This window comes from Morchella sextelata (assembly GCF_020137385.1).
Source record: "Morchella sextelata strain SCLS chromosome Unknown scls_11, whole genome shotgun sequence".
Taxonomy (NCBI): Eukaryota; Fungi; Ascomycota; class Pezizomycetes; order Pezizales; family Morchellaceae; genus Morchella; species Morchella sextelata.
The window spans coordinates 276,116-302,150 of NW_025408626.1; the positions used below are offsets into that span (position 1 = coordinate 276,116).

At 44.5% G+C, this 26,035-nt stretch overlaps 4 protein-coding genes across 4 annotated transcripts; 2 read left to right on the top strand and 2 right to left on the bottom strand.

The window, feature by feature from the left end:
• Positions 1-3,172: 3,172 nt before the first annotated feature.
• H6S33_001510 (uncharacterized protein) lies at positions 3,173-10,890 on the top strand (the record flags this gene model as incomplete). Its single annotated transcript, XM_044833296.1, has 9 exons — positions 3,173-3,562; positions 3,604-3,612; positions 3,674-5,423; positions 5,509-7,393; positions 7,450-8,252; positions 8,330-9,181; positions 9,234-9,825; positions 9,894-10,575; positions 10,642-10,890. 9 exons carry the CDS (start codon positions 3,173-3,175, stop codon positions 10,888-10,890), a joined length of 7,212 nt encoding a protein of 2,403 aa, XP_044693571.1.
• Positions 10,891-13,277: 2,387 nt separating this feature from the next.
• H6S33_001511 (uncharacterized protein) lies at positions 13,278-15,494 on the top strand (the record flags this gene model as incomplete). The annotated part of the gene is made up of 1 exon (XM_044833298.1): positions 13,278-15,494. One exon carries the CDS (start codon positions 13,278-13,280, stop codon positions 15,492-15,494), a length of 2,217 nt encoding a protein of 738 aa, XP_044693572.1.
• A 329-nt stretch (positions 15,495-15,823) lies between these two features.
• On the bottom strand, positions 15,824-17,186 carry H6S33_001512 (uncharacterized protein; the record flags this gene model as incomplete). The annotated part of the gene is made up of 4 exons (XM_044833299.1): positions 15,824-16,629; positions 16,688-16,724; positions 16,773-16,988; positions 17,052-17,186. The coding sequence occupies 4 exons, from the start codon at positions 17,184-17,186 to the stop codon at positions 15,824-15,826; spliced, it is 1,194 nt and encodes a 397-aa protein (XP_044693573.1).
• A 1,670-nt stretch (positions 17,187-18,856) lies between these two features.
• Positions 18,857-24,642, bottom strand: H6S33_001513 (uncharacterized protein; the record flags this gene model as incomplete). Its single annotated transcript, XM_044833300.1, has 10 exons — positions 18,857-19,026; positions 19,105-19,662; positions 19,736-21,658; positions 22,479-23,160; positions 23,213-23,304; positions 23,359-23,496; positions 23,568-23,654; positions 23,900-24,223; positions 24,274-24,404; positions 24,470-24,642. 10 exons carry the CDS (start codon positions 24,640-24,642, stop codon positions 18,857-18,859), a joined length of 4,278 nt encoding a protein of 1,425 aa, XP_044693574.1.
• Between the last annotated feature and the right edge of the window lie 1,393 nt (positions 24,643-26,035).

Sequence of the window (26,035 nt, forward strand, 5' to 3'; positions counted from 1 at the left end):
CGCTAGATACATGTGGTACTTTAGTACATGCCGAATCTACATAGAGTACGCTATGAACTTATTTATAAAATACTTAATACTCAAGAAATATGACCATTCGTTTGGCAAATGCCATATGTGATAAGTTCGCGCTGAGAAAAAAAATTCTTTACGTGCCCGGGTGCCGATCTAGGTATCGGTGCATGTGTATTTCTTTTTCCCATTCTTTTTAGAAGCTAACTGGAGTACTACACTAGATCAGTACATACCCTCGCTCTTGACATGTAAGGGTTCAAACAACAGATCGCTCATGTGCAAATGTAAGCATGTCGATGGCAAGTCACACTACATGAAAGAAGAAAACATGTATGAGATAACGGACCCGATGGCAATGGGAGTACTCTACCTGGCCTACAGGCCACTAGAGTTCCTACAGTACTTGCTTAGAAATCACACAACCCTCAAATTAACCATCACTCACAGGAACTTTCCGATCTCAGATTCCCATGGAAATCAGGTAGGACCTTGGATGTTAGTTTCCCCGATGAATGAAAAAAAAAAAAGCTTTCCCGAACCCAATCACTGGGTATGTGATCGAGGCAGGGTCAGTTACATGTATTTTCTTCAGGTACATTAATCTATCTCCTGCCGCTATTGGATCGGCTAAAGGTGCAGTTACAGACTTACAATATGTTATTTATCGGAAGATGTGTCCCTATCAAGCCACAATTAGGCCAGTATTGAATGTTGTGAGTAGTAATCTGTTAAAGAATACCGCGGTTTGGGATTCGGAGTACATACAAGGTACTTTAGGTGGAGTAGAGGTTAGAATATGCTACATGTAGTTACTGGTGTCAAAATTTGCGGGACAGAACTAGATAGGTAAAGTACCATACATACCCTGGAATGCGATTTTTTAAGGGCGGGTGGTCACGGTCCGAAAGTTCGGGGGAGGCGCGGGGCACACGTGCAAGTCTATGAATCCATCGATCTCGGCATACAGGTAGTAGGAACATTACACATTTCTTGGTTCTGATTGGGACACCATGCGTAGATCTTATTTGCTGATAGCCAAAGTCTATGTAGGAGGAAGGTCGAGTACCTACCTAGATAGTTATTTGTTTTTCTTTTTCTTTCGCTTCAGGGTTTTAAATTTCGCGGCAATCTCTTTTCATCCAGGTCTTGGGTTGCACGCATGCAGTGTTCGCTTGAGGTGAGACTCGAGTGGTTCAGGCCCCGGGGCGGGGGGACACGGCAATCTGTCTTCAGCCACAAACGGGTAAGGGGCACCTTATTTATGACGTCATCGCGCGTTTTAAACATTTGGACTCTAGCATGATCATAGAGTAAGAAAGAGGGGACCTCGACTGTGTGGGGGGAGGAAGGACGGACACAACACTGCGGCCAATAGTTCCAGAAAATCTCTAATCAGATGTTTGCAAGAAACTGTATGCACCTAGTTACAGTCCTGGGATGGGCCAATCGTCTTATGTCTTTAGAGCTGAGCGGGAGAGGTTCATAAATCTTTGGGGAAGAAAGATGGATGACTTTTAATATAAGAGTTCCCGATACTCTAGGTACTGACTTGGGTCGGATTTGTGACTCGTTTAGAAGGGGGCAAGAGTAAGAGTGCCTCTGTTCTTCCGGTTAGGAAGGCAGGGTTGCTTAAACATTCGAGATCCGATCTGTGGAGAAAAACTCGATCGTTCGTTGATGAGCAGGTTATTATTCCCGTGCTGGCTGTCTTTCGGTGTACCAAACGAACTTTGCCAAATGTTGCCCTCCAGCTGTGCGGCCACGAACCTCGTAGAAACCGCCGGAACGTACTGAATGTACCTAACAAAGGGTTTCGCAATTCTGTTCAAGGGTTGAGGACAAGATGTGTTCGCGAGTGGAGCTAGGTGGGGTTGATATCGAGCCTCACGTTCCGTCCGCAGTCCCTGGCATTCGACCCTGAGGTCTGTTCACCCCTCTCAGAATCTGTAGATCGCAGGATTCAACATGCCGAAGCACAGACTTGTTCAGTCTTGAATACATACCCATCATCGTAAGAACAGGAAAAGGCAAGATTCAGCCAGCCAGGACTCTCGATCCGGTGGCCCTTGTACTGTAGTGGTACCTGTTGAAGCCCGCGTGTTCGAGGCCCACGCGTTGGTGGATTCTTCTCCACTCTCCTTTGTCACCCCTTCCCCACCCCGATCCGGTGTATCAGACGGACAGACATACACAGAAAGACGGTCGCTCAACTCGACCGGCCATCGATCAATCAGAGAGTAGGTAGCTGGTATTGAGCTGCCTCATTCCTCACGGGAAAGTCCGACTTACTTTTGTTCTCCTACTGCTGTTGTTCTCTCCTCTCTCCTACCATACCTCTCGTATCCTTCCCCAGCCAAAAAAAAAAAAGAGGAAAAGAGGGAGGAAACTCCAGCCACCGTTACCCCACAGAGCAGCACCCCGAAAGTGTTATCGCCACATATCAATTTTTAGGCTCAGTGATCGTCGATATCACAGCTGCAAATCCTCGCCGAGTCTTCACTACAGTTATCTTTTACCTCTGTCACTCCCGCTACAAGTTCATAAGAGATATCCGAAGCCAAAAAAGGGTGTGTTCTTATCAGTTACCACTATGTTTTCCGTACAAATGGTGAACGATACTCAAACTCAACTGCTACAGGGTCTACACATACAGCTTTCAGACAAGCCTCCAATTTCTTCAGCGTCGCCGCAAATATAGATCGGATCACGTGCAATATTTCCCAGGTGCACTACAAAGTGAATCACGGCCGAAATCTCCTTAAAAACAAGAATTATCGTCAGAAGTGATAAGAACGCAACGGATAGAAGGACTCTGAACGAGGAAGGGTTTGGAGAACCACTTTTCTGATTTGTAAAAGAATGTCTGGATAGCAATCCACTCAAAATTCACAAAATAAAAACATTTACCCTTGAACGGCTCATATTCAAGGATTAATAGGTAGCACCTACAGGCGGGAGAGTACCCCTCTTATTCCTGCAAGCCAGCGCTCTCGCCGCCGCGCAACTCCAAAAGACGCCTCGACGCCACCGTGGTGCAAAATTCATGTCAACCGGTTCGTCCTCTTCCCATGGGTCACGCCATGGGAGCTCTCTCTTTTCCAATTCAGAAGCGCAAGCAATACCCTCAGCCTCACCCCGCATTTCTCGAGTTCTTACAATGTCGCAACAATCAGCAGCAGTAGCAGCAGCAGCAGCAGCACCAGAAAGCTCTCCCATGGTGGCTTCCCCGGGGTCTCAGAATTCTGGATCAGGATTAGGTATGCCAGCAGGTGCAAGTGCTGCCACACTACTGGTGGCTCAAATGTTGACGGGAAATGTGAGTAATGCTGCCACTCCGGCACCATTTGGATTGATTGTGGCTGGGCAGGCAATGGAGGGCGTTGAACAGATCGAGAGTGGGAGGAGTAGCGCTTCTGGCACGGCAACAATAGGGGGTTATCAAGACACGATCGTAGGGGATATTGGAGACCAAGAAATGGAAGCGGTGGGGACTTCTATACCACCCAAAGTTCCAGGATACGAAGATCTGAGGGTACTCTACGTTATTGTATGTGTTCCCCATATCCTATAGTAGAAGATTGGTCAAAGGAGAAATCGGTGAGGCAATTCACAAATATACTCCCACCAAGAGGGCTGACTAAAGCCTGTTAATATATAGAACCACATACAAGTTTACAGGGGAAGGTCTTCAACAAATGGCAAGCCTGTGGTATTAAAACTCTGCGCCTTAAATCACCTGGATACTCTAGCTCGGCTACGACATGAGTGGAAACTTCTTTCTCATGGTCCATCCAGCTCCTCACGCTCATCTATACATTCCCAATCTTCTTCAACAGGAACGAACGGAACCAACTCAGGTGTACAAGGCGGCCCAGCACCTTTCCCTTCAAATGCATCCTCCGTGGCCCATAACCTCACATCACTTCCTTATATCGTTCGACCATTTGCTTGGGAATACCTTCCCGATGGTGGCATGGCCCTAATATATTGCGACGAATGCACTCACATGACAGTAAGAGAAATGTTTCTGCCCGACGTTCAGCCCTTAACCCTCGGAATCAACAATCTCGAAGGGCTAAGAAGTCCTTCACGCCCAGTTGCAAAACCCCGAACCCAATCGGATTTGATCAAGATTCTCTCGGTATTCTCGAGTGTTGTGCATGTTCTCTCAGTGGCCCACAAAGCTGGAATCACTCACAACAATGTGAATACATTTTCTATTCTCGTTGTCAAAAACCCGACTGGTAATATGCCGAAACATTCTGCGGCAAACTCAATCATGGGAAAGCTTGGTGGGTGGCATCTAGCATCTAGACTAGAACGTGAAGATCCAGGAAGAGGAACGGATGGATCGATGCTGAGGGGACAAAATCCAGCCCCGTTACAATATATTGCGCCTGAGTGTACAGGAAGAATGAACAGATCTATTGATTACCGCGCAGACTTCTATTCACTTGGAGTATCACTTTATGAGCTTGTAGTGGGATTTCTACCATTCCGGAGCACGGACCCATTGGAGTTGATACATCAGCATATCGCACAACCGCCAGTACCACCAACCGAGATGAATGCTTCAATTCCATTAGCTGTTTCAGCTGTAATAATGAAGCTATTGCAAAAGAATGCGGAGGATAGGTATCAAATCGCATCAGGACTGAAGGCGGATATTGATACGTTGATCAGGCGGATGAGTGAAGGACGGAGTCTAGAGGGAATGAGGGTTGGAGAATTAGATACAACAAGCCAGTTTGTCATTACTGAGAAGCTTTACGGGAGAGAAGATGCGGTGGAAAAACTTAAGGCGGCATACGACAGGTGTTCTGTTCAAGGTTGTACTATGGTGGTGGTCAGAGGGGGTTCCGGAGTTGGAAAATCACGACTAGTCAACGAGATACAACGACCAGTGGTAGAAAACAGGGGATATTTTACCGCAGGAAAGTTCGACCAGTATAAACGGGGATTCAGCTTCTTCACATTAGTCCAAGCGCTACAAGACCTTGTGCGACAAGTCCTCTCAGAACCACCACAAAGTCTTTCCAGATGGCGAACAGATACCATCAAAGCTTTAGATGGTGATGCTGCTGCTTTAGTTGACGTTATCCCGGAGTTGAAGTTATTATTGGGCGCGGATTACAAATTTGAACCATTGGCGACTCTGGGCCCAACAGAAAGAGAGAATCGATTTAGGGAAGTTATCGGTCGGTTTTTAGCAGTATTTGGGAGGAAGGGACTGGTGCTATTTTTAGACGATCTGCAATGGTGCTCTCAGAGCGAGCTGAGTCTAATAGTGGGGATAGCGGACGAGGCGAATAGACGGATGCGGGAATGGAGAGGCGGAGTCTACAGCACAAATTCAGGATCAAAAGGCAAATGGAGCGCTAAACAAAGGAGGAAACCTGCGGCCTGGGGTTTGACACCATATCAAATACGTTTAGCTTATGGGATGTGATGTGCTGACCGGAGGGCTTGTGAGATTTTCCGTTATTGGAATAGGTTTACTACTTATCGGTACTTACAGAGATAATGAAATCGACGAAAATCACCCTCTACCCCCGATGCTGGATTACCTCCAAGAAAACGCCGGCGTGGAGGTGGTGGATATTGAACTAGGGCCTCTCACTCAGGATTCGATCAGAAAGATCATTGGGGACACACTACACCGAGACCCTGACTCTGACAAAGTAAAGAACGACCCAGAAATGCAAACTCTTGTCGAGCTGGTGTATGCCAAGACTCATGGCAATGCATTCTTTGTAATGCAGCTGCTGAAAAGCTTACATAGAGGTGGATATATCACGTTCGATTTTGGCGGTAAAGGTGGTGGACTATGGAGATTCAACTTGACTAGTATCGAGGCGGAAGATTTGCCGCCTACTGTAGTGGACTTGCTGGTTAAACAAATGCTCAAGCTGAGTGATACAACCAGGACGGCGATGGTTTTGGCAGCATGCATGGGTACGGATAAGGTCTCATTACATTCATTGGCAGTTGCTGCTGGGAAAAAGCCGGAGGAAACTGCACAGGACCTTTGGGGTGCACTGGATGCTGGGTTATTACTACCTACAAGCGGTAACTATAAGATTCCTTTAGCCTTAGGTCGACAACAGGACGGGGATGGAACAGATAATGGTGGCCCAATTTGCACCCCGTATGTAATGGATGAACAGTCCTACTTCCCTCCTAGGTTTTCACCATCACCTTCGGAGCAAGACGATGAGGTCACATATAGGTTTTTACACGACAGAGTTCAACAAGCGGCATATTCGTTGATTCCAGAAGGGGAGAGGCGCGGGGTTCACAGAATGATTGGTACAAGACTGCTTGAAAAGGTTCCGGATGAAGATTTGGAAGGCATGCTGTACGAAATCGTAAATCAGCTGAACCATTGGTTGTCTCCATTGGAAAGGACGGAACGGCGGACGCTCATGGAACTTAACCTAAGAGCTGGAAAGAAAGCAATCGCTGCTACTGCTTTTGACGCAGCTTTGTCTTACTTCTTGGTGGCAAAGAGTCTGCTGGACGACTATGAGAAAGCCGAGGATGAAATGACCGAAGGGGGGATGAAGCTGAAGAAACGATTTAGTATCAATCTAGAGTTGTCACAAGGGCCAACTGCGCAGGCACGGACAACCGCCGACATGGATGAGCTGGCACTTGAAGTCAACTTGTCTTTGATGGAAGGGTACTTTGCACAGAACAGATATGAGGATTCAATCAATCTCGCGGACAAAATTTTACCACGATGTGCCAAACCTCGGGAGAAAATTCGATGTCTAGTGCACAAGATGAACTGTCTGCTTGTTCAAGGGAGGCTAAATGAATCGATCGAGACAGGACTCCTGGGATTAAGTGTACTTAACTGGGAGGTACCGCTGGACGACGAGGAAGCTAAGATCCATGCTACCATGCTGAAACCTAGGATTCTCATGGATATAGCTCAAATCAAGGCCATTGAAAACCTCCATCCCCTGAAGGACGAGAACCTTATTCTTCTCCAAGAGCTTATTTCAACGCTACTATTACCTGTTTACATGAGTCGTCCTGCACTACTCCCGGCGGTGTGTTTCACTAGTGTGGCTATCAGTCTTGAGTTCGGTATATCGACTGCCGGAGCCTACCCCATGCTGATGACGGGGATCATTCTATCTACTGAGGGTACTCATGAAGCATCTTTAAGAGGACATGCCTTCGGTAGACTGTCTATTGCCCTTGTCGATAGAGAGCCTGGTGTTTGTGCACTTGCTCCAGCGATTTATGAAACATATGCAGGGCATATTGGAATCTTCCACCAAAGTATGAGTGAAGTTCTTAGATGCTTGCAGCAAGCCGTGAGCACAGGAATAGCTATGTTTAATGTCGACTTCACAGTTTTTGCGTTGTGAGTTTTCTCCCTCGTTGGACGGGTACTCTTAGAGGGGCTAATCATTGTGATAGGGCGGAAATCCCATCCTTTGGGATGTTTGGTGGTGAGAATCTAGCAGCTGTACACACCAAGATGAATACTACGAAACCCGCTATTCGAAGATTTAAACAACAGACCGGAATGTGGTGGTTAAGCTTGCCATTGCAGTTCTTACTCAATCTTAGAGGTTTAGGGAACCCAGATCCAATCTGTTTCGAAGGAGAGGAGCTGGGCGATAGTAAAGATCTCATGAAAATCATGAACAGCGAGAGTATAAGCCATATATATCTATACCACATGTACCGTCTGATTATAGCCACCATATACGGACACTACGATATCGCGGCGGATTTGGCAACACACTGCTGCGAGCCGATAAGGGACGCAATAATGGGTGCATTCTTTTCAGCCCTCACAGAATTTTATTCTTCGATAGCTTATATGGATCGCTATGAGAGAATATCAGACGAAGAGAAGGCCCTACTAGAAAGAAACTGCAAAAATATTCAAATCTGGAGCTTGACCGCAAAAGGAACTTGGTTGCATAAGAGCATTTTGCTAGAGGCAGAAATGATGAGGTGCATCGATCCTGGGAAACAGCTTGAGATTTTAGACAAATACGACCATGCCATCTCCCTTGCCAATCAAAGTGGGTTTATTCATGATGCTGCTTTAGCGAGCGAACGCTGCGGAACGTGGCTAAAGCCCATCTCGAGAAGAAGGGCTGCGCCGTATTTAAGAGAGGCTGTCAAGGCATATACTTCTTGGGGCGCGACAAATAAAGCCATGGAGCTGAGGAAAAAATTTGCAGAAGATTTGGTATTTAAGGGCCCAGGTATGTTTCTCTAGACATCTTGTCTTATGAAGGGATTGCTGAAACCTCTACTGATTTCAAATCGAAATCTCTCTTAGATAATCGGCCATCTATGCCCAGGATAGAGAGCGACACCATGTCAGCGATAATGGCGAATAATTCAATTAACTCTCCAAGGCCTAGCCCAAGATCTTCGCGTATCTATGCACATGACTATGGATTCGATCAGAATATAATGAGCCACCAATCGCCCTCGCTTTCATCATCAAAAGATTTCTTTGCCCCAGACCCGCACGAGGACGATGCGGCCTCTCATGCATCTTCAAATAGAAATAACGATCCTTCGTCTTTGGGTTCAGAACTGGACTTTCGGACTGTCCTTAAAGCTAGTTTGGTGATCTCTGAAGGTATACATCTCGAGGAGGTTATAGTTAAACTCATGAATAGTGTGCTCCAAACCGCCGGGGCAGATTATGGAGTTTTGATCCTGAAGGAGGATGGGAACCTCCACATAGAGACTGTTGGGTTACTCGACCAAGTGTCGATATTAGAACACGAGCCATTGGAGATGAGGCCAGATTTAGTTCCTATATCCATTGTCAATATCGTTGCCAGCTTAGGAGAACAAATCCTAAAGGATGGCGATGATCCAAAATTCGATTCGGTTTATGGAAGAGACAGTTATTTCACCTCCAAAACGGCCAAAAGTGTTCTTTGCATGCCAATTCAAAACCAACTTAAGACAATGGGAGTACTTTATCTCGAGAATAAGCTCGTAAATCATGCGTTTACAAGACAGAGACAAGAGTTGTTAAACCTTCTTTGCACCCAAGCTGCCGTTACAATTGATAAGGCACGACTTTACAGACAGATGGAGTTGGCAAAGAAGGCGGCAGAGGAAGCTACAGCTGAGAAGTCAAGTTTCTTGGCAAATATGTCGCATGAAATCCGTAGGCTCCCCATTCTACAAAACACGCTAAGAGCAACTATTGATTTTCTTAGGAACTCCATTTAACGCACTTCTATCTTGCTCCATATTTTTACTGGACACGCCATTATCGGAGCAACAGCGAGAGTATGTAGAAACGATTCGTAATTCTGCTGTTTTAACACTCCAGATCATCGATGGAATCTTGGACTTCTCGAAGATCGAGCACGGGGCGATAGACCTACAAGTCGCGCCGTTTTCTCTACGAGACTGCATCGAAAGTGCATTGCAACTCGTTGCTGAACCGGCTGCAACAAAGGATTTGGAGTTAGCATTCAGAAATAAGTGCACAAACATCGACATGGTTCACGGGGACCTTACTCGTTTCCGACAATGCGTCATTAATTTAATCGGAAACGCAGTAAAGTTCACGCAAGAAGGGCATATCCTGGTAACTACGGAGGCCGAATGGTTGCCAGATAGTGAGAAGTGGAAGTTTCGGGTTTCGGTGGAGGATACCGGGATCGGAATTCCCGAGAGTGCATTCGACCGTCTTTTTCGAGCATTTTCACAAGTGGATACGTCTACACGTCGAACTTATGGGGGCACTGGGCTAGGTTTGGCTATCTCGAAGAAATTGGCTGAGATGATGGGTGGTGATATTTGGTAAGCATTTTATCTTCTTTCCTTAGCGGGTCTTTAGGGTTTAGGCTGATATGATTAAATTGGTACAGGTTTGAGAGTCAAGAGGGGAGGGGTTCAACCTTTCACTTGACTATTATCGGAGATGCCACAGAAAGGAAAGCATGGGGACCTGATAAAAGACTTCTCGGAAAGAAAGCGATAATTGCGGACAAACATGTTCTCTCGTCCAATATTCTTGCAGATGAGCTTGAGGTGGAAGGATTGACAGTCGCTCGGGCCAATACAGCTGAAAAGACCCTCAAGTCTATCCGTGATGCTGGCGTTGGCTATTACGAATTCGCTCTTATTGATCTATCCGTAGACAAAACCTGTCTAGTAGTCGATCAAATCAACAAATTTGATAAGGGTATCAAGGTTATCATGATGTCAAGATTTGGGGTCAACCTGCCCGCTGCGGCGGCGGGTTACAATATCGTATTGACATTTGTCAGGCCAGCACCAAGGACTCGATATGTTCAGGCTATCCACGATGCTCTGGATCCAAATAGGAAACGAGCAAGCATCCCTACAAGAACCCAGGAATCCGAATTACTACGATCTCTTGCCAGACGACACCCACTGAATATCCTGTTAGCCGAGGACAACCCAGTAAATACGAGGGTTGCCCTGCAACACCTGAAAAGAATGGGTTATTCAGCAAAACATGCAAAGGATGGGATTGAAGTTCTAGAGATGTGCGAAGTCGCTGCTGAAGAAGGGGCAATGTTCGATGTATGTCATCCCCAATTTAGTATTGGATTATTTACACTAGACTGACCAATAAACTTCTATTCACAGGTTATTCTGATGGACATCCAGATGCCACGAGCGGATGGAATCGAAACTAGTTTAGAACTTCGAAGAAGATATGCGGATGATGAACGACCTGTTGTCATTGCGCTCACAGCAAATGCAACTGCCAGTGACAGAGAAAAGTGCCATGCCGCTGGGATGGTTAGCCATATCGCCAAGCCTATTCTACCCAATGATCTTGCAGCAGCTTTAATGTCGACAAACCCATTGGCCAAGAAATTACAACCGGCATAGGTCGGAACACGAAAAACAAATTGCGAATAGAAGCTCAAAAGTATCGATAATTCAGTCGCTAATACCTGTTTATTTTATTTCGTTCGTTTGCTTCAGTAGTGGACGAGATAGACTCTTGAGGCAGCTCATACACAGTTATGATGCAATGAGAAACTTTTATATCCTGGGTGTGATTTTTTCTTTCGGTTTTTCTCAGCCAAGGCATTTTATCAATGGAGTTGTTAATGAACCCTTTGTGCGTCCTTTAATATTTTTCTCGATTTTTATTTTTCTTGTATATGAGCTTTGGGGAGGTGGATGAATGTGTTCTTTAACGGCGTCTAGGATATCAGATGTATACCCTGGGTATATTTGTTCGCGGTTGCATATGTCTCTTGTTTTTCGGGGTACTACATGTAGTATTCTATTGTTCCCTTTGTTCTGGTAGATCCTTTTGTATTCTTGTATTATTGGCTCCTACCATTTGATGTATAGTTAGTATCGCAGCATGATATCAGAATTTCGTATTTTCATAAGAATTTTCTTTGATGGTCATGATGTTAATTCTCTTTCAAAACTATCGAAGTTTGTAATTTCTTGGACAGAAAGCGCTCCGAATCATGCCAGCTCTTTCTCAGGGGAAGAGAGAAAAGAAAGGGGGGGGGGGGTTCTATTGAGCCCTCCTTACTTTGTACTGACGATTCGCGGAAACCCTATTAAGATAAAGGAAAGGTGCAAGGGTGTCTGGTTCAGCGTCCAATGAAATTGACCTGGAGTAAGTAAACGCTGAGGGCCTTTGGTTGATCAATTGACAGAAGGAAGTTGATAAGAGCGGATAAGAATTAATAGAACGCGGGTACGAAACCCCCTCCTGCATCAGCAGGTCAATGTTGTTCAAAAAAACCAAAACTAGAGTACTCATGCATGTAGTATACATAATGAAGCGTGAGGGGAAATAAGCCATGAAGTTTTAGGCGCTGAGGGATGCATATATTCCTGCAAGTAGAATTGAGTGATATTCAGCTGAGGATACCTACATAGAGTAGTACTACCCCGATAGCGGCTCGGCCCGGGCTATTTGACCACGGAGTTGCTGCTAATATGGGGGGGGAAGCCTTGAGCCCGAGTAGTTTGGACATCCCAACCTTTGATCACTTATATAGCTCACACATATTTTTAATTTTATTATATATATCGACTCAATTTCACTTGCTCTATCATCCTACGTACTTTAAAAAAGCATTGCTTGTTTAGTTATAGAGATATTTCGGTTGGGACAATGTCGCTTGTATGGTGAATTCGAAAAGTACCATTCTTGATTCAGACAGCTCTTGGCACTTAAGTTGTAGTGTTAGTAAGCAAAATCACATGTGTCAAAGGCTCCCCTACATAGGATAATACCTACATGTATCTGAGGTAAGTGGGGAAGCCTTGGTGGGGGAAGCCTTGTCACGGAGTAGTTTGGACATCTCAGCTTTGACCGCTTGTAGCTCATCAACCACCACACATATTTTTAATTTTATTAGATCGATCTACTCAGTTTCACCTGCTCTATCATTCTATCTACTCGGATTTTTAAAATCATTCTTCGTTGTTGAGTTATAAAAATATTTTGGCTGGGATAATGCTGCTTGTATGGTTAAAAAAAGTACTTTTCCTAGTCCTATACCACACTTAGCACGTAATTTATATGTGTTAGTAAGCAAAATCAATATCGCGGCACTCTGTGTCAAGGTTTCCCCCACCATACTACGAGTACTGTAGATTGCATTCTCTCCAATCCTTCACTTTCACTCAAAACGCGCATTGGTATTAGAGAGTGAGAGGGGCTGCCAATTAGTTGGTTAAGGTGGCGTAGATCATACAGCAGATCGCACAGCACTACTCGTGAGTAGGCGTGCTGTGCTCATTATGTTCGAGTCTTTGGTTGTTATCACAATAAAGCCCAGGCCTAGAACACTCACCTACATGAACTTCAGCTGGCTGCAGTGTTTTGCTGAAAAGCCTTCCGTGAAACATGACCTGTCTTTTCCTGATCAAAGGTTCCGACAAGTTCAGTTCACCCGTGAATAGTAGCATGACTGATCAACAGGTAGATTGTAAGTAACTTGACTGAAATTCGGGTATATAAAGTGGGAGGAAAAGCGAGTATCTAGGACATAGCATCATCAGAAAAAAACTCCGCATACTTTAAAAATATCAACAATCAGTATCTGTTTAACAGAAGTCAGCGAAATCGCAGTGCAAGGACTTCAGTATTAGTCCTTCTCTCTACATTTACCACTACGCAAACCACATAAACCATTGATTTGGTAACAATTCCCCAAAATCCAATTGAACGAAAACTCACTGAATTTTGAGAATTTTAAAGTCCCGGTCTATCGATAATCGTACACCTTAATTCCAAGATGCAATGTGCCCACGAAATCAATTACATATCCGCCTCATGGCTAGGCCCTAAACCTTCCAATTCCGAAGGACCCGAAAAAACCCATCAACTTCCCGAAGAAATCTATGAAGCCAGGCTCAAAGAACTCGACATCTTATATGAAGGAAAGGACCCGGTCCTGACCCGTGCGGCAGACTACCAGTGCTGCATGACCCTCGGTCAGTTGAAAGCCGTGCTGGGAGCATCCATGGACGCAAGCAAGCTAGTCGAGGAATTGGTCGAGAAAAAAGGCGCGAAAAGACTCGTCATAAGCAGCAAAAACCTTCCCGAAATTTTTGCGGGTTGGGTTAATACCATCAAGGGTCTCAAGGAGCCGGAGCGTGATATACGACTTAAGACTGCTGCTGGTGCTGCACGCCACACGAGGACGTTCCTCAAGAGATACCTTGTGAACGGCGACACCAACGTATTTATACACCCCGACTCCAAGCCCGGGGAGTTCGAGAGTATCATTGCTGTCATTGCAATGATAGCAGAGAGCATTGAGATCATGCAGAGTCAATATAGAACGGGGAAGCTAGCTACTGGTGTGAAGCCTTTCAAGTCACGATTTGTCCTCGAAACCTGTACGGCCTACAAAAAGGAGATGATTGCAAAAGGGTGGTGCCCTTTTGTACTTCGTAAACTTGAAAGTATGACTGCGGTGGTATACGCCATGAACCACAAACCGGTACCTTCACTCAATGGCCATCAAAATTGCACTGAACTACGTTGCGAGGGTAACGTGGTCAGAGGGGACACTTCTGCTGAGCATTACCCCCGGGACTGTTGTTGTGGGAATATAAAGCCTCCATTTAAGGAGGTACTTCAATCTCTTGATCTGAAAACAGAGAGTATTCCTGTCTTGAAACTCCATCCAGCAGCCAATAATGGGAACGAAGACCGCTTGAAAGTTGGGAAAATCACGAAAGATTCGAAAGACATTTACGTTGCGGTTTCTCATGTATGGTCGGATGGGCTTCGAGGCACCACGAAAGACGGATTACCGACATGTCAGCTCGAAAGAATTGACAAAATGGTTCGTGAGATCGCACCTGAGGGGGACGGTGCGTTCTGGGTGGATGCAATTTGTATCCCCGATGACAAGAGAGAAGAAGGAATCCGATTGATGGGGAAAACATATAAAGGGGCAGCAAAGGTTTTGGTAATCGACGCCGGAATACGTGGATTATCCACGAAGGCACCACACGAAAAAAAGCTGCTGCGGATTTTGACGTCAGTTTGGATGCAGAGACTTTGGACTCTACAGGAAGCAATCTATGCTAAAGAAATGGTTTTCGAATTTCGCGACGGACTCGTACCAGCCTCTGAAATACTTCCTGAAAAGATGACTTCTCTCCAGGGTCACCTAGCTATCGACTTGTACCAACTGAAAATGCATATGCCGGGTGCCAACCCTTACAGCAACATTTGGGATATTTCTCGAGCGCTTGCCACAAGAGCTGCTGGTAGAGTAGATGATGAGACTCTTGCAGTTATCGACCTGATCCATGACAAGGAAATCAGCTCCTACGAATTGGCGAATATCAAATACCCCGATTCAGATATACTTGCTGGAACACCCAAAAGACAGGCTCAGACGATAAAGTCTTTCTGGGAAGCCAAACAGAGAATGAAAACCTTTTTGATGAAGATTCCCGAACTTCCTAGGAATACTCCTTTCTTGATAGGTCCAAAACTCCAAGACCCTGGTTTCCGCTGGGCGCCAGAGTCATTCATGACAACACAGGGAGTAATGGAGGATATAACTCCGACGAAAGAACATGTTACGGCTACAAAAGATGGGCTCGAGTGTAATCTCATGTGCTTCGAATTTGAGGAGACTACTATAAAAACCTCAGAGCCGAGGGGGGATGAGAAGAAGAAACGGTGGTTATTCCAAGCCAAGGATGTCAATGAAAAAGATGTCTTCTATGAGATGCTGATTAAGACATCGGATGCTCCATTCTCCTGCAATACTTTCATGATACCTTATACACTTAACCCCGGGGATAAGGCCTACTGCATTGTTGGGATGTTGGAGAAGGGTACTGGGAAGGAGAACGCCTGTGAAAACGGTTCAACGAGGTATAATTGCAGATACAAAGGATTAATCACTCTATTAGCCTTGAGAAAACCCCCGACAGATGGACTCATCAAAGCGGCCAGCGCCAAACTCAACTTGTGTCTGACGTGAGAGTTTTAAACGGTAAGCTCCCTTATCCTATTTGCTCCTTTGATATTTATAGATGAATATATATTGAGTTCACATTCGCCAGGCTAGGAAAGCATGTAGCTTGGGAGTATGGGGCTAAAATCCACACATCAGATATCAGGCTGTATTTTTGTTTGGTATCATTTATGACTTTTAACATTGTTCTGTATTTCAATTTGTATTGTCTGATTTGAATATGAGAAATTTGTACTGGATCAGAGAATATAGATGTATCATGTCACCGATCCCAGGTAGTTTTATACTTTTATTCTAAATAGGGAATGGAATCCAAATATCAATTACCTTGGAATCTATAGTTCGTCCTTGGCTTGATCTTTGACCACTCGCTGTACTGGTACCTCCAGCCCCCTTTTCACCAAGCTACTAATGACCTCAAAGACAACTTGTGCTGCCACCAACGCAGTGTTCTCCGCATGATCATAAGCTGGGGAAACTTCCACCATATCTACACCTACTAAATTCAACCCCTCTATACCCCGCAAAATTCTCACCAGTTCTCTCACAGTCCAACCACCCGGCTCTGGTGTTCCAGTTCCAGGCGCAAGCCCAGGATCAATAACATCAATATCGATGCTCAAATATACAGGAATCTCGGTACCAAGAGTGGCCACAATCTTCTCAATGATGCCTTTTGCGCCGATATCGTCAATGTCGTCTGTGGAGATTCGCTCCCATCCCATTGAGGAGTCATCTTCGTAGTCATCCCACCCGTCGCCGTTGAGGCGGGTGCGGAGGCCAGCGTGCATATTTTTGTGGACTGTGGAGTTTATGAGGAGGCCTTCTTGGTAGGCGAGATGGAACATGGAACCATGGTTGAAGGCCGACTGCGCCGAGGGCCAGTTTGACGGGTACTTTGAAGGGTGCCAAGTATCAAGGTGAGCATCAAAATGTAGGACTGCAACAGGCCCGTATACTTCTTTCAGTGCCCTTAATGCCGGGAGTGCGATTGAGTGATCACCGCCCAAAGTAATGAGTGTTGGCCGCTTTTTGCCATTGGCATTTTGAGTTGAATAGAAACTCGGTCTGCCAAGTAACTCGCGGAACGCTTCGGTCATCTGGAGCAGGGCCAATTCGTTGTCGAAAGGTGTGATAGGTACTGTTGGAGTTTTAATCAGTAAAATCATTTTAACCGTTATTAAGAAGCTGTCTCATACTATCACCGCAATCAAGAATCCGGGGCCACGACATGTACTATCTCCTAATTAGACTGCGTTTATGAACTTGATCTTGGAGACCAACCGGGTTTATTCCAGCCCTTGCATTGAAGCTTCTGAACCCCACCTGTCTGGCAGATGCAGCTCTGATAGCCTTTGGCCCGAACCTCGCGCCCGGACGGTATGACACTGCCGTATCGAACGGCGCCCCAATGATGGCAATATCGAACTTCTCGTGAGGTGTTGTGAGACACCTGACATATGGAAGGTGTGCGAATGTAGATATTCCAGAGAAAGCATACTATTTATTTTAATATTTTAAATCTGAAATTGAGAACAAATGAATTCGATGGTCGGTACATACATCAACTCCCCACTTTCTGTGGAGCTCTTCTAATAGGGAGGTTTCAATTTTCTCATCATTAATAGGACTGTGACACACACTTTGGGAGACAAGTGATAGTAGGATGCTGTACTTGAGAATCCGTTTTACGAACATTTTGTGTACATACATATGTAAATTATGTACACGTCGTAAGTATACCGTGTAGTGGAGTTGGAGGTGGGGTTGGTTTAAGACCCCTGCTCGGAATCAATTATCGTTGAATTAAGATAGATACCCTTATCGCTACCAATCTTGAAAGGAGCACGTCCCAAACTAGCCGTTTAGGGACAATAGGTGTTACTCTACTGAGCCACTTTGACTGCCAGTTGACCAGTCCGACGGCGATGCTGGCACTGCCAAGCATGTCTTTGGACAGACTGGCTTGGCATTTTTTGGACGGCCAAGCCAGTCCAAACATTTGACGGACTGAAGGATTGCCAGACTGCATGAGCTACCAGTAAGAACATATATTTACATAAAGTACAAAACATTTATTGAGTTGATTGTTATGATGTTTATGATACTTGAAAATGTTTAGTAAATTGATTATTATGATTTTTAAGATTATAAAAGGTAAAGGTGACCCTCAGATCTCACATATACATGTACGTACCATACGTACCATACCACAACCTCACGATATTCTACCAGATAGGTACTGAATGCACTCGCCTTCTTGGTACTGTACAGTACCAGAAAAGCGGGTGGATCCAGTACCACACCTAGCAGAATATTGCAAGGCTACGGTATTGCTACGGTATAATAGTTAGGATACGATTTAATTCGGAAGCTTTGCACAATTCCGTATTGGTACAGTACCTATTGCATCCCCTTTTTTGGTACTGTATCTAAGGGAATCCCCATACCGTAGGGTGACCATGACAGATACAGTCACAGATTATCACTCGCCCAAAAAGCCCTTCTGCTCAACGGAAGAACTGAGTTTGGGAAATGTATAATGAGGGGGGACCAAACAGTAATTTTTCAATGCGGGGTCCAAATCACCCGGTCTCCGTTTCATCTCATAACCCCCGTTACTGCTATATATATTTTCGACTAGAATCGCACAGATCTGGAAGCGTGGCTTTATATCTGAAGTTGCTTCCACCAAAACCTCTGACATGTACTTTTTCCATCACATCGTCCCTTATGTCTACCGGGACCAATGGCAGGCAGACTACATTTAGACTCTATGAACATTAAAACTACTAAATAATTATCTTTGAAAAATTTACCTAGGTTTGTGCGCGCATCATTGGCCAAGGCTTACATAAGGGATAAGACTGGTCAGTAATAACTACATAGTACTGTGTACTCCTGGCTCCTGGTCATAGCCCTAGTTCGTTCCAGATCATTCACCAGTGTTGAAACGAGTGTAATTCTGAGAACCTATGACTTCACCTACAGGGCAATGAATATTAACTTTGAATGCTTTGCGATTTTGCACCACAAGTGTAGATTTGAAACCGCCAAATCACATATAAGCACAAAATTTGCCTTTTTTTCCGTCAAATTATAGTATTAGCTACTTAAGAACTTAGGTAGCTACACAATCAAAGCAGGCAAGAAAAGAATTAAGTTCTCCAAGATCTAGAGATACGAGTATCTTTATCTTTTTCTTTTCCAGATAGGTTTCAAAGCGTTGCTAACAAATCAATAGTCGTATTAGCTAAAAGGAAGTTCTTAGCACCAGAACCCTTAATCAAGTCTCTCAAGAATGAGACACTAATTCTCATCCTCCTTTTTGACTATTGTCGTATAAAGTAGTCCAATAAGTCACAGAATTAGGAAGTCATCCCCTGGAAACCATTCTCCAGAGCCCATTCAAATGGCGGCCATTTTGACTCTGCTGCCCTGATTTTGGAGTCAAGTCCCTCTTCACTTTCAAATGAATCTGTCGAATCTCCTAATGTAGAATGGTAGCTTTTGCTCTTCACCTTGGCTCTATATAGAGCTGTATTATTTTTGGAAGCTGGTATCCACGATGTACTAGTACTGGAACTGCCTTTTGTGGTATCAATGGGTTGCTTACGTTTTCGGAAACTAAGAGGCGCTTCCTCGGGGCTCCTTTCTAGCTTATTCTTGCTACCCGATAGATAAGTTTCCCATGTTTCATGAAAGATTTCTGGTTCCTGATGAAACTTTGCAGAGTGCTGATAGGAAGTCTTTTGTTTTCCCTTCAAATGCTCACTCTCGCCGGCAATCTTTGTCGTGGTTGCTGTTGTTGAATACTGATCATTGAGATCGGATTCGATAAGCTCAATGGGGTCGGTACACGTTCCAGAATCTTCCCACATCTCAGATGAGTGACTCTGGTCATCATCTGAACTCTCGTATTTATATGTGAGGTCGCTCTCGCTTGTGGCGGGCTCCATTCTAGTGTCAGCTCCTGGTTTCATAAGTGGCAGCCATTTATCGTTGGCCTTAAGACTTGTCGATTTTATGGATCGTTTCGTTTCGCTAAACTCCCCAGTCGATGAAATATCTTCACTCTCAGAAGTATAATTGCTATGGTAAGAGGTCTCACTCGGGCCCGTATCACCTGACTCGGGCACTTGGGAATACTTGTGAGTGCGGAACTGCGGGGATTCTACCTTTGTTATTAGCTGAGAGTTCGTTGCGGTACAGTGAATCACCCTTATCTTTCCCAGTATGATGCTTACCCGATATCTTATTAGGTGTAACCTTTTCTTCACGACTTGATACCTGGAGCCATTCCTCCAACGTGCGATCCTTGGCGTTCTTTCTCATGTACCCGTTCCATGATTTATCCTTACAAAAATGCCAGCCTTTCTCGAGCCCCTTGCTTTCCAGCTCCTTAAGATATTCATCACGATATTCCTTTGTCTGCATTGCAAGATATTCGTGGACCTTGAGTTTTCTGGCCGAACCACTTATGATATCCATGATTTCGCCAGTAGTCCAGCCGGGACTCTGGATGCAAATCATCATTTTTTTCAAAGAATCCTCCCCCAATATGCCCTTTAATGTTTTTAAATCACTAACTGGGGAGAATTTATAAAATTCATAATTCTTCTCATCGAGAAAGCCAGTCGGTTCAGCTGCAACCTCCCCTTCCCAAGCAGGATAGCCCAGCCTAAATACAGCATCTTCCCTAGACAAAGATAAATAAGTCTTTTGATCTGCAGCTTTCATGATTCCTAATGCGTCTTTGGAGGGAATTTTGAAATAGCCATCAATTCCGAAACTGGTAAACAGTTCCTTTAGAATGTTTGGGTCTTGTCCTAGAGCACTGATGTGCTTAGATTTCATGTAATCTCTATTGTATTTTTGCGCAGATTTGTCCAAATAGAACTCCTCCATTTCGGCACCTCCAGACGCAAGTATCCCTGCAGCCTCAATAGCATCATAGTGCTCATTCGTGCTAAAGTCTTCAAATCGGACTTTGATCGAGGATTCTCTCCGAAGAAAATTGGTACGGATGTACTGAACCAGGTCCGGATAGATTGAAGTATGCAAAGTGGATTCTCTTTTATCGCCGCTGTGTTCAAATTTGTAACCATCATTTCCGTGGTTATTTTTCTGACTTAAAAGCTGGTTTATAGGTGGACTTCCGGTCCTGATAACTAAATCCGTGAAGCCATGTCCAACTGGGAATGACGCAACCACATGCAGAGCTTTGATAATTCCTATTAAAAGACCCCGTTCCCATAAATTCTCCTTGTTTTCTCTCCCGTTATTATCATACCTACTAACACCAGAGAGGATGTTGAAGATAGACCCGGATTTGAAAAAGACACCACATCCAATATTTCCAGTCCCTTCATTATATTTAGCACAAATGTGGACGATAAGCGTCTTCGAGAGTTCTGTAAAGGTTGTGTACGACCTGTAAAACATAGGGTTCCCAGAGAGCGTGAAGTCCACCTCTCCGCGGTAGTCGACTCTGGGTACAAACATAAGATAAGGGTACTTTTTCAAGAAATCCATTCCTAGCAAACAGACAGGATTCTCAGATGCACAGGATTGATAGGGAGGGCCTGGGTCAAGCAAGACTGCAGTATCAATAGGAAACCTCCGGGCACCAACCCCATGAAGAACTCCATCTTTGTCATTCCGTTCTAAATCCCAAAATAAGAGATCGAATTTAACGTTTTTACGATGACCCGGAACCATGCGTACACCGCCGTTGGCCGGTTGAAGATAATATCCATATCTAGCGTAATGTCTGTCTCTTTTCTCCCCAAGGCTCATGGGGATAACTGTGCAGTCCGAATCAGGAACTACAAGGCAGCGGATGATCTTCTGGTTTCTGAGAGGAACATCTTCAACCCACATATCATATGGGGCTCTTTTGTGCTTAACATACTGAAGTAATTGATATTCCGGAGGAGTTGCGAGAATACAAGGTACCCCAGTGGGGCCCTCTATAGTGGACTTTAGGAAGCGTTCATGAATAACGATAGATCCCTCGGGGGTGCCCTTAGTGACCACAGTGATAAAGCTTCCTGCATTGTCGATGGTTGGCTCTGGAATAGCCTTGGACATCCTTTCGGGAGCTTCGTGAGACTCGAAGCATTGTCCAGGTGTCTTTCTATGGACGATCTTGCTCATCTTCTTAGAAGCTGAATACCACCGTGTTAGTATACGCAATTATTCAATATATGTTGATGGAAGATTATGGGTGATGGCATGCAGCACAGTTTTAACTTACTGCTCACTGAACTGTTGAGAAGATCAATCCTATTTATTAGGACTCGGTGGGTTTGTGTATTTATTCTGATTAAAGGAAGATGATGGTTCCGTAGTTTTTTAGTGAAGGCAATACTGATTGAGTAGCTACGTAGAAGTGGTGGGAGATCAGGTGTGGAGAGCGAGTTATAGTGTGTCAGTGCACATACATGTGCATACGTGTAAGGTTTTGTCAAACTAGAGCCACCTTTTATGGGTGCACAAACTATGCTTAGAGAATACACGTACACAAGCCAAACTATTAATTCAGTAATCTTAAGCCTCGGTTATACGATATGAAATATGCGCATAAGTACATGTATGTATGTTGAGTTTTGTTCCCAGACTTTTGTCATGTCGCTCGTTCCGGATCCTCGTTGTACAGATGCAGTCCTAGGACGAGACAATGTATGAAACGTTATATGGACTTAATTCCATTAGCCACTATTTTGATCAATCACCTGATTTGTGTAATCACAGTGCCCGTTTGCTCCTCAAATCCATAGGTGTACCATGTATCTAGCTGCATGTACCTTTTTTGCATAATTATAAGAACGGCCATACATGTACACAATTTCTACACGGTAGTACGATCGATATCTCGCTTTATGTCCACATGGGACAAATTAGCATCATTATATACACCCAATTACTTCTACACCAACTTCAAAAAGCGAAAAGTAGAACATTATCCCCATAATTTCTAAACCTTACTTCCTCCCCGGATCTCCTCTTCATCGACCTCCTCTCCCTCTCTGACACTAGCTTTAGCGGCTGTTGTTTTCGAGGATGATCCAATAACAACCCCAGCAACACCTTGGTCAATCTGATCGAGTTTATGATTCTCCATCAATAGCCCCAGCGGTAACATAGGGATACAGACGCAAACCGCAATAATCAAAAGAATCTTCATAGTCTCATCATACGCCCTGACTATTGCAACTCTCTCAGGAGTGCCCATCGCATAGGTTTGTGCCACGACTGCTGAGGAAAATATGCTCTTTACATCCCCCTTCGCACCCTCCGGAAGATATAGGCCAAGTTTCTTTTGTATGTTGTAAGTCCAGATCGCGCCACTGACTGCACTGCCAACAGCACCACCCAATGACACGATTGTCAAGAACAATGCAGTAGCTGCGCCAACTTCTTGATGGAGAGATGAGGCTTGAACTCCAAGTTGCGCAGGAACGTTCAGCATGCCGCCGCCAATGCCAACGACGACTTGAGTCATGACAATTTGTGCCGTGTTTGCGTCGGCATTGCGGTAGCGTAGCATAAGACCAATTCCGAGCACATAAATGCAAATACCTGCGATCATAAAGTACTTGTAGTGACGGGTGTACTTTATAAAAAGAGATACAACGATTGATGAGGCCGTTGACGCGAAGGAGAAGGTCTGTAGGATTGTTAATACCCAGTTTCAATAATTGGAAGGAGGCTTTACTGACAAGAGTTATACGACCAGCGGCAACACTTCCTGTGTTTCTAGCCACCTGAAGGTACGAATAAAAGTATGGCTGAAGCGATAGATAATAGGCCACTGATGTTGTTAAAAACTATTTTCATATCACCACATGACATGAATTGTACTTACTAAAATAGAAAAGTCCTAGAGCACAGCCCGAGAGCACTGTTCTATTCTTCAATAATCTTAAAGTTAAAAGTGGTGTTGGGGCCATCTTCTTCCACATCTCCCAGATCGGGAACAAGATCAAGCAAACACCACCGACAACTATTTAATACATCCTATTATCAGCAAATGAATTTCAAGTTATTGCCAGTATTACGAGAATATAGGTTTACCAATAGCAGCAATAATACTTCCATTTTTCCATCTTCCGGTCGCCGAGGCCGCAAGGGTCAACGGCACCAATAATAAACTGAATCCTGCTACTAACAATAAGACTCCGAGTATGTCTAGTTCTGTCCATAGACTTTTGATATAATTAAGGGCCCCTTTTTGTTTCCAGGGATATTGTGGGATTAATCCAGCCTTTGCAGCCTTCCGCTGATTTACCCACAAAGCTATGAAAAGCGGCAACGAAAGAATAGGTGTAATGATCGCCCTAAATAACGGTAAACAAACACCCCAAATTACATTATCAAGAGAGTAAGTAAGCATACTCACCACATACCGTATCCCCACCTCCAAAGGGGAGTTCCCAGTTTCCCAGCAATCTCTGGCCCAATCCAGACAGTAACTAAGAATGGCGTATCCGGCAATGACGAGATTAATGCACGATTCAACAGATCCGAAGTATCTGCAATAAATATTTGCTGCAAAATTCGCAGTCCCGTCGAACCAGCAGCATAAAAAATCTGAGCGCTAGCATATGCCTCGATGTTTTTAGAGGCGGCTTGTTGGATGTATCCCAAGACATACAAGAGCATTGAGATTCCAAAGGCTTCTTTACGGCCAAAGACATCCGCGACTTTGGCCATTGGTGGTTGAATAACAGCTAAACTTCTGTGAGATAGCCCTTCTAGAATCATGTAAGGAAAGGCGTACCATTGAGAACATTTCCGATAACACCAACAGTAGACAATAGTGAATGTGACGCAAACGATGAAGTGGCATTGTATGCGAGTAGACTAGTAACCTGAATATCCAACGATGTACAAATCGCCATAAGAAATATTCTACACATAACCTCGATGTTAGAAAACCCTCGCAGCGACAATAGATAGCATAGTAAGCCTCATACCCAGCATATGCAAACCAAAGAGATTGTTTCGTCCATGTGCGAGCAACCGCCTCCGCCCTTGCTACACCCGTCTGCATCACAACTCCCCCCGAGCTCTCTTGTGGGGTAGTCTCTCCGAGGTTTTGCAATTCCTCTCCATTCTCCGAACCATTGTTTCCCTGCGCGGCGAACATTGCAACACTGTTCGAACAAGCACAGTTTTTGAGATATACTTCAACAGTTGTCGACAAATATACAGTCGCCTATGCCGACTCTTTCCAGACGATAAGAGTTGCCAGGGTTGGATATAAAAGTGCCAAATCAGATAAGATGAAGGGAAGATTCATAGAATATATAACAGGCCATATTGATGGACGAAGGAAGAAGGAAAATCTGTTCAAATGACGATGCTCGCTTCAGGGATTCACCGTTTCAGGGATGTAACGTGTGAAAAGGGTTTGATCTCCGCTGATCTTGGTTGATTACGCAACGCTGAGAATGGAGACTGTTGAATTGTGGCTTCCTCATTAAGCAGCGATAGTGTTCTCCACGACACCGTTCAAGACGATACTAAGGCTTCTCTTGTCAAATGAGAGTGCCGGTCTCGTCTCGTCTTGCCCGTCCCGAGACTGGCTTGAGAAAATCGAGTGAGTAGTTGTGAGCCAAGACCCAAACAAGATTTAGCTGCTCAAATTCTACCCGATAAACGTCCTAAAGTGTTGTTCAGAGCAACGTGAACGTAACAATAGATGTATTGGTGATGGATGATCGATATCTTCTAAGAGTGATAGAGAGAGAAACTACATGTACATGTAATCTAAGTGCCCGTTCCTGCTATGTACACATCACTAATTTACTAACTCCAAGTCTAGAGTACTTTACTGTCAAACCCCGCTGCAAGCCTCACCCGGGATGCACAAATTTGCAGCACTAAGGACCCATTGACGCGCAATCTGATAACCGTGTCCCGAGCTGCATGACCATCTGATATGATTAATAGACTGCTCGGGTAAGAGAAAAAAAACTCAAGTCAAGGAGGACGTAAGTACATACGCCATTCGCCAAACCCCCTTAGGCCTTATCTTGTGCTAGCAGCTTATCAGATCGTACGATCAATTGCGGCAGCCTCTTCGGCATGGCCGGATTAGCTTTTCCTTACATAACTCTTTGGTGGAACAACCACACTCCCGCAGTTGTTAACATGAGACCAGGAATTCGTTTTCAGCGCATAAAGACTAAGTGGGCAGGTGCCTCTTGCTCGGTTATCTCGGTAGGCTGACTCTATGTTCGGCTGAATAAATTTAAATTGAGAGAAGTGACAAGAAAGAAATTGCGGTAGTCTAGGTATATATTTTATAAACCTGTACTTGCCGAGATTATTCAATTGAGGAATATAGCAAGAAAAAAACATCATGTATACCACTATAAGGCATGGAATTCTTTATAGTTCATGTAGCTGCAGGAAGCTACATTGCATGAGGCTCTTAATATTTCGCAATTTCAATTACTATATGTATACGTACTTAATTAACATAGCAACACACACTAGACTTAATCGTTGTTCTCTAGATCTAGTAATAGAATTCT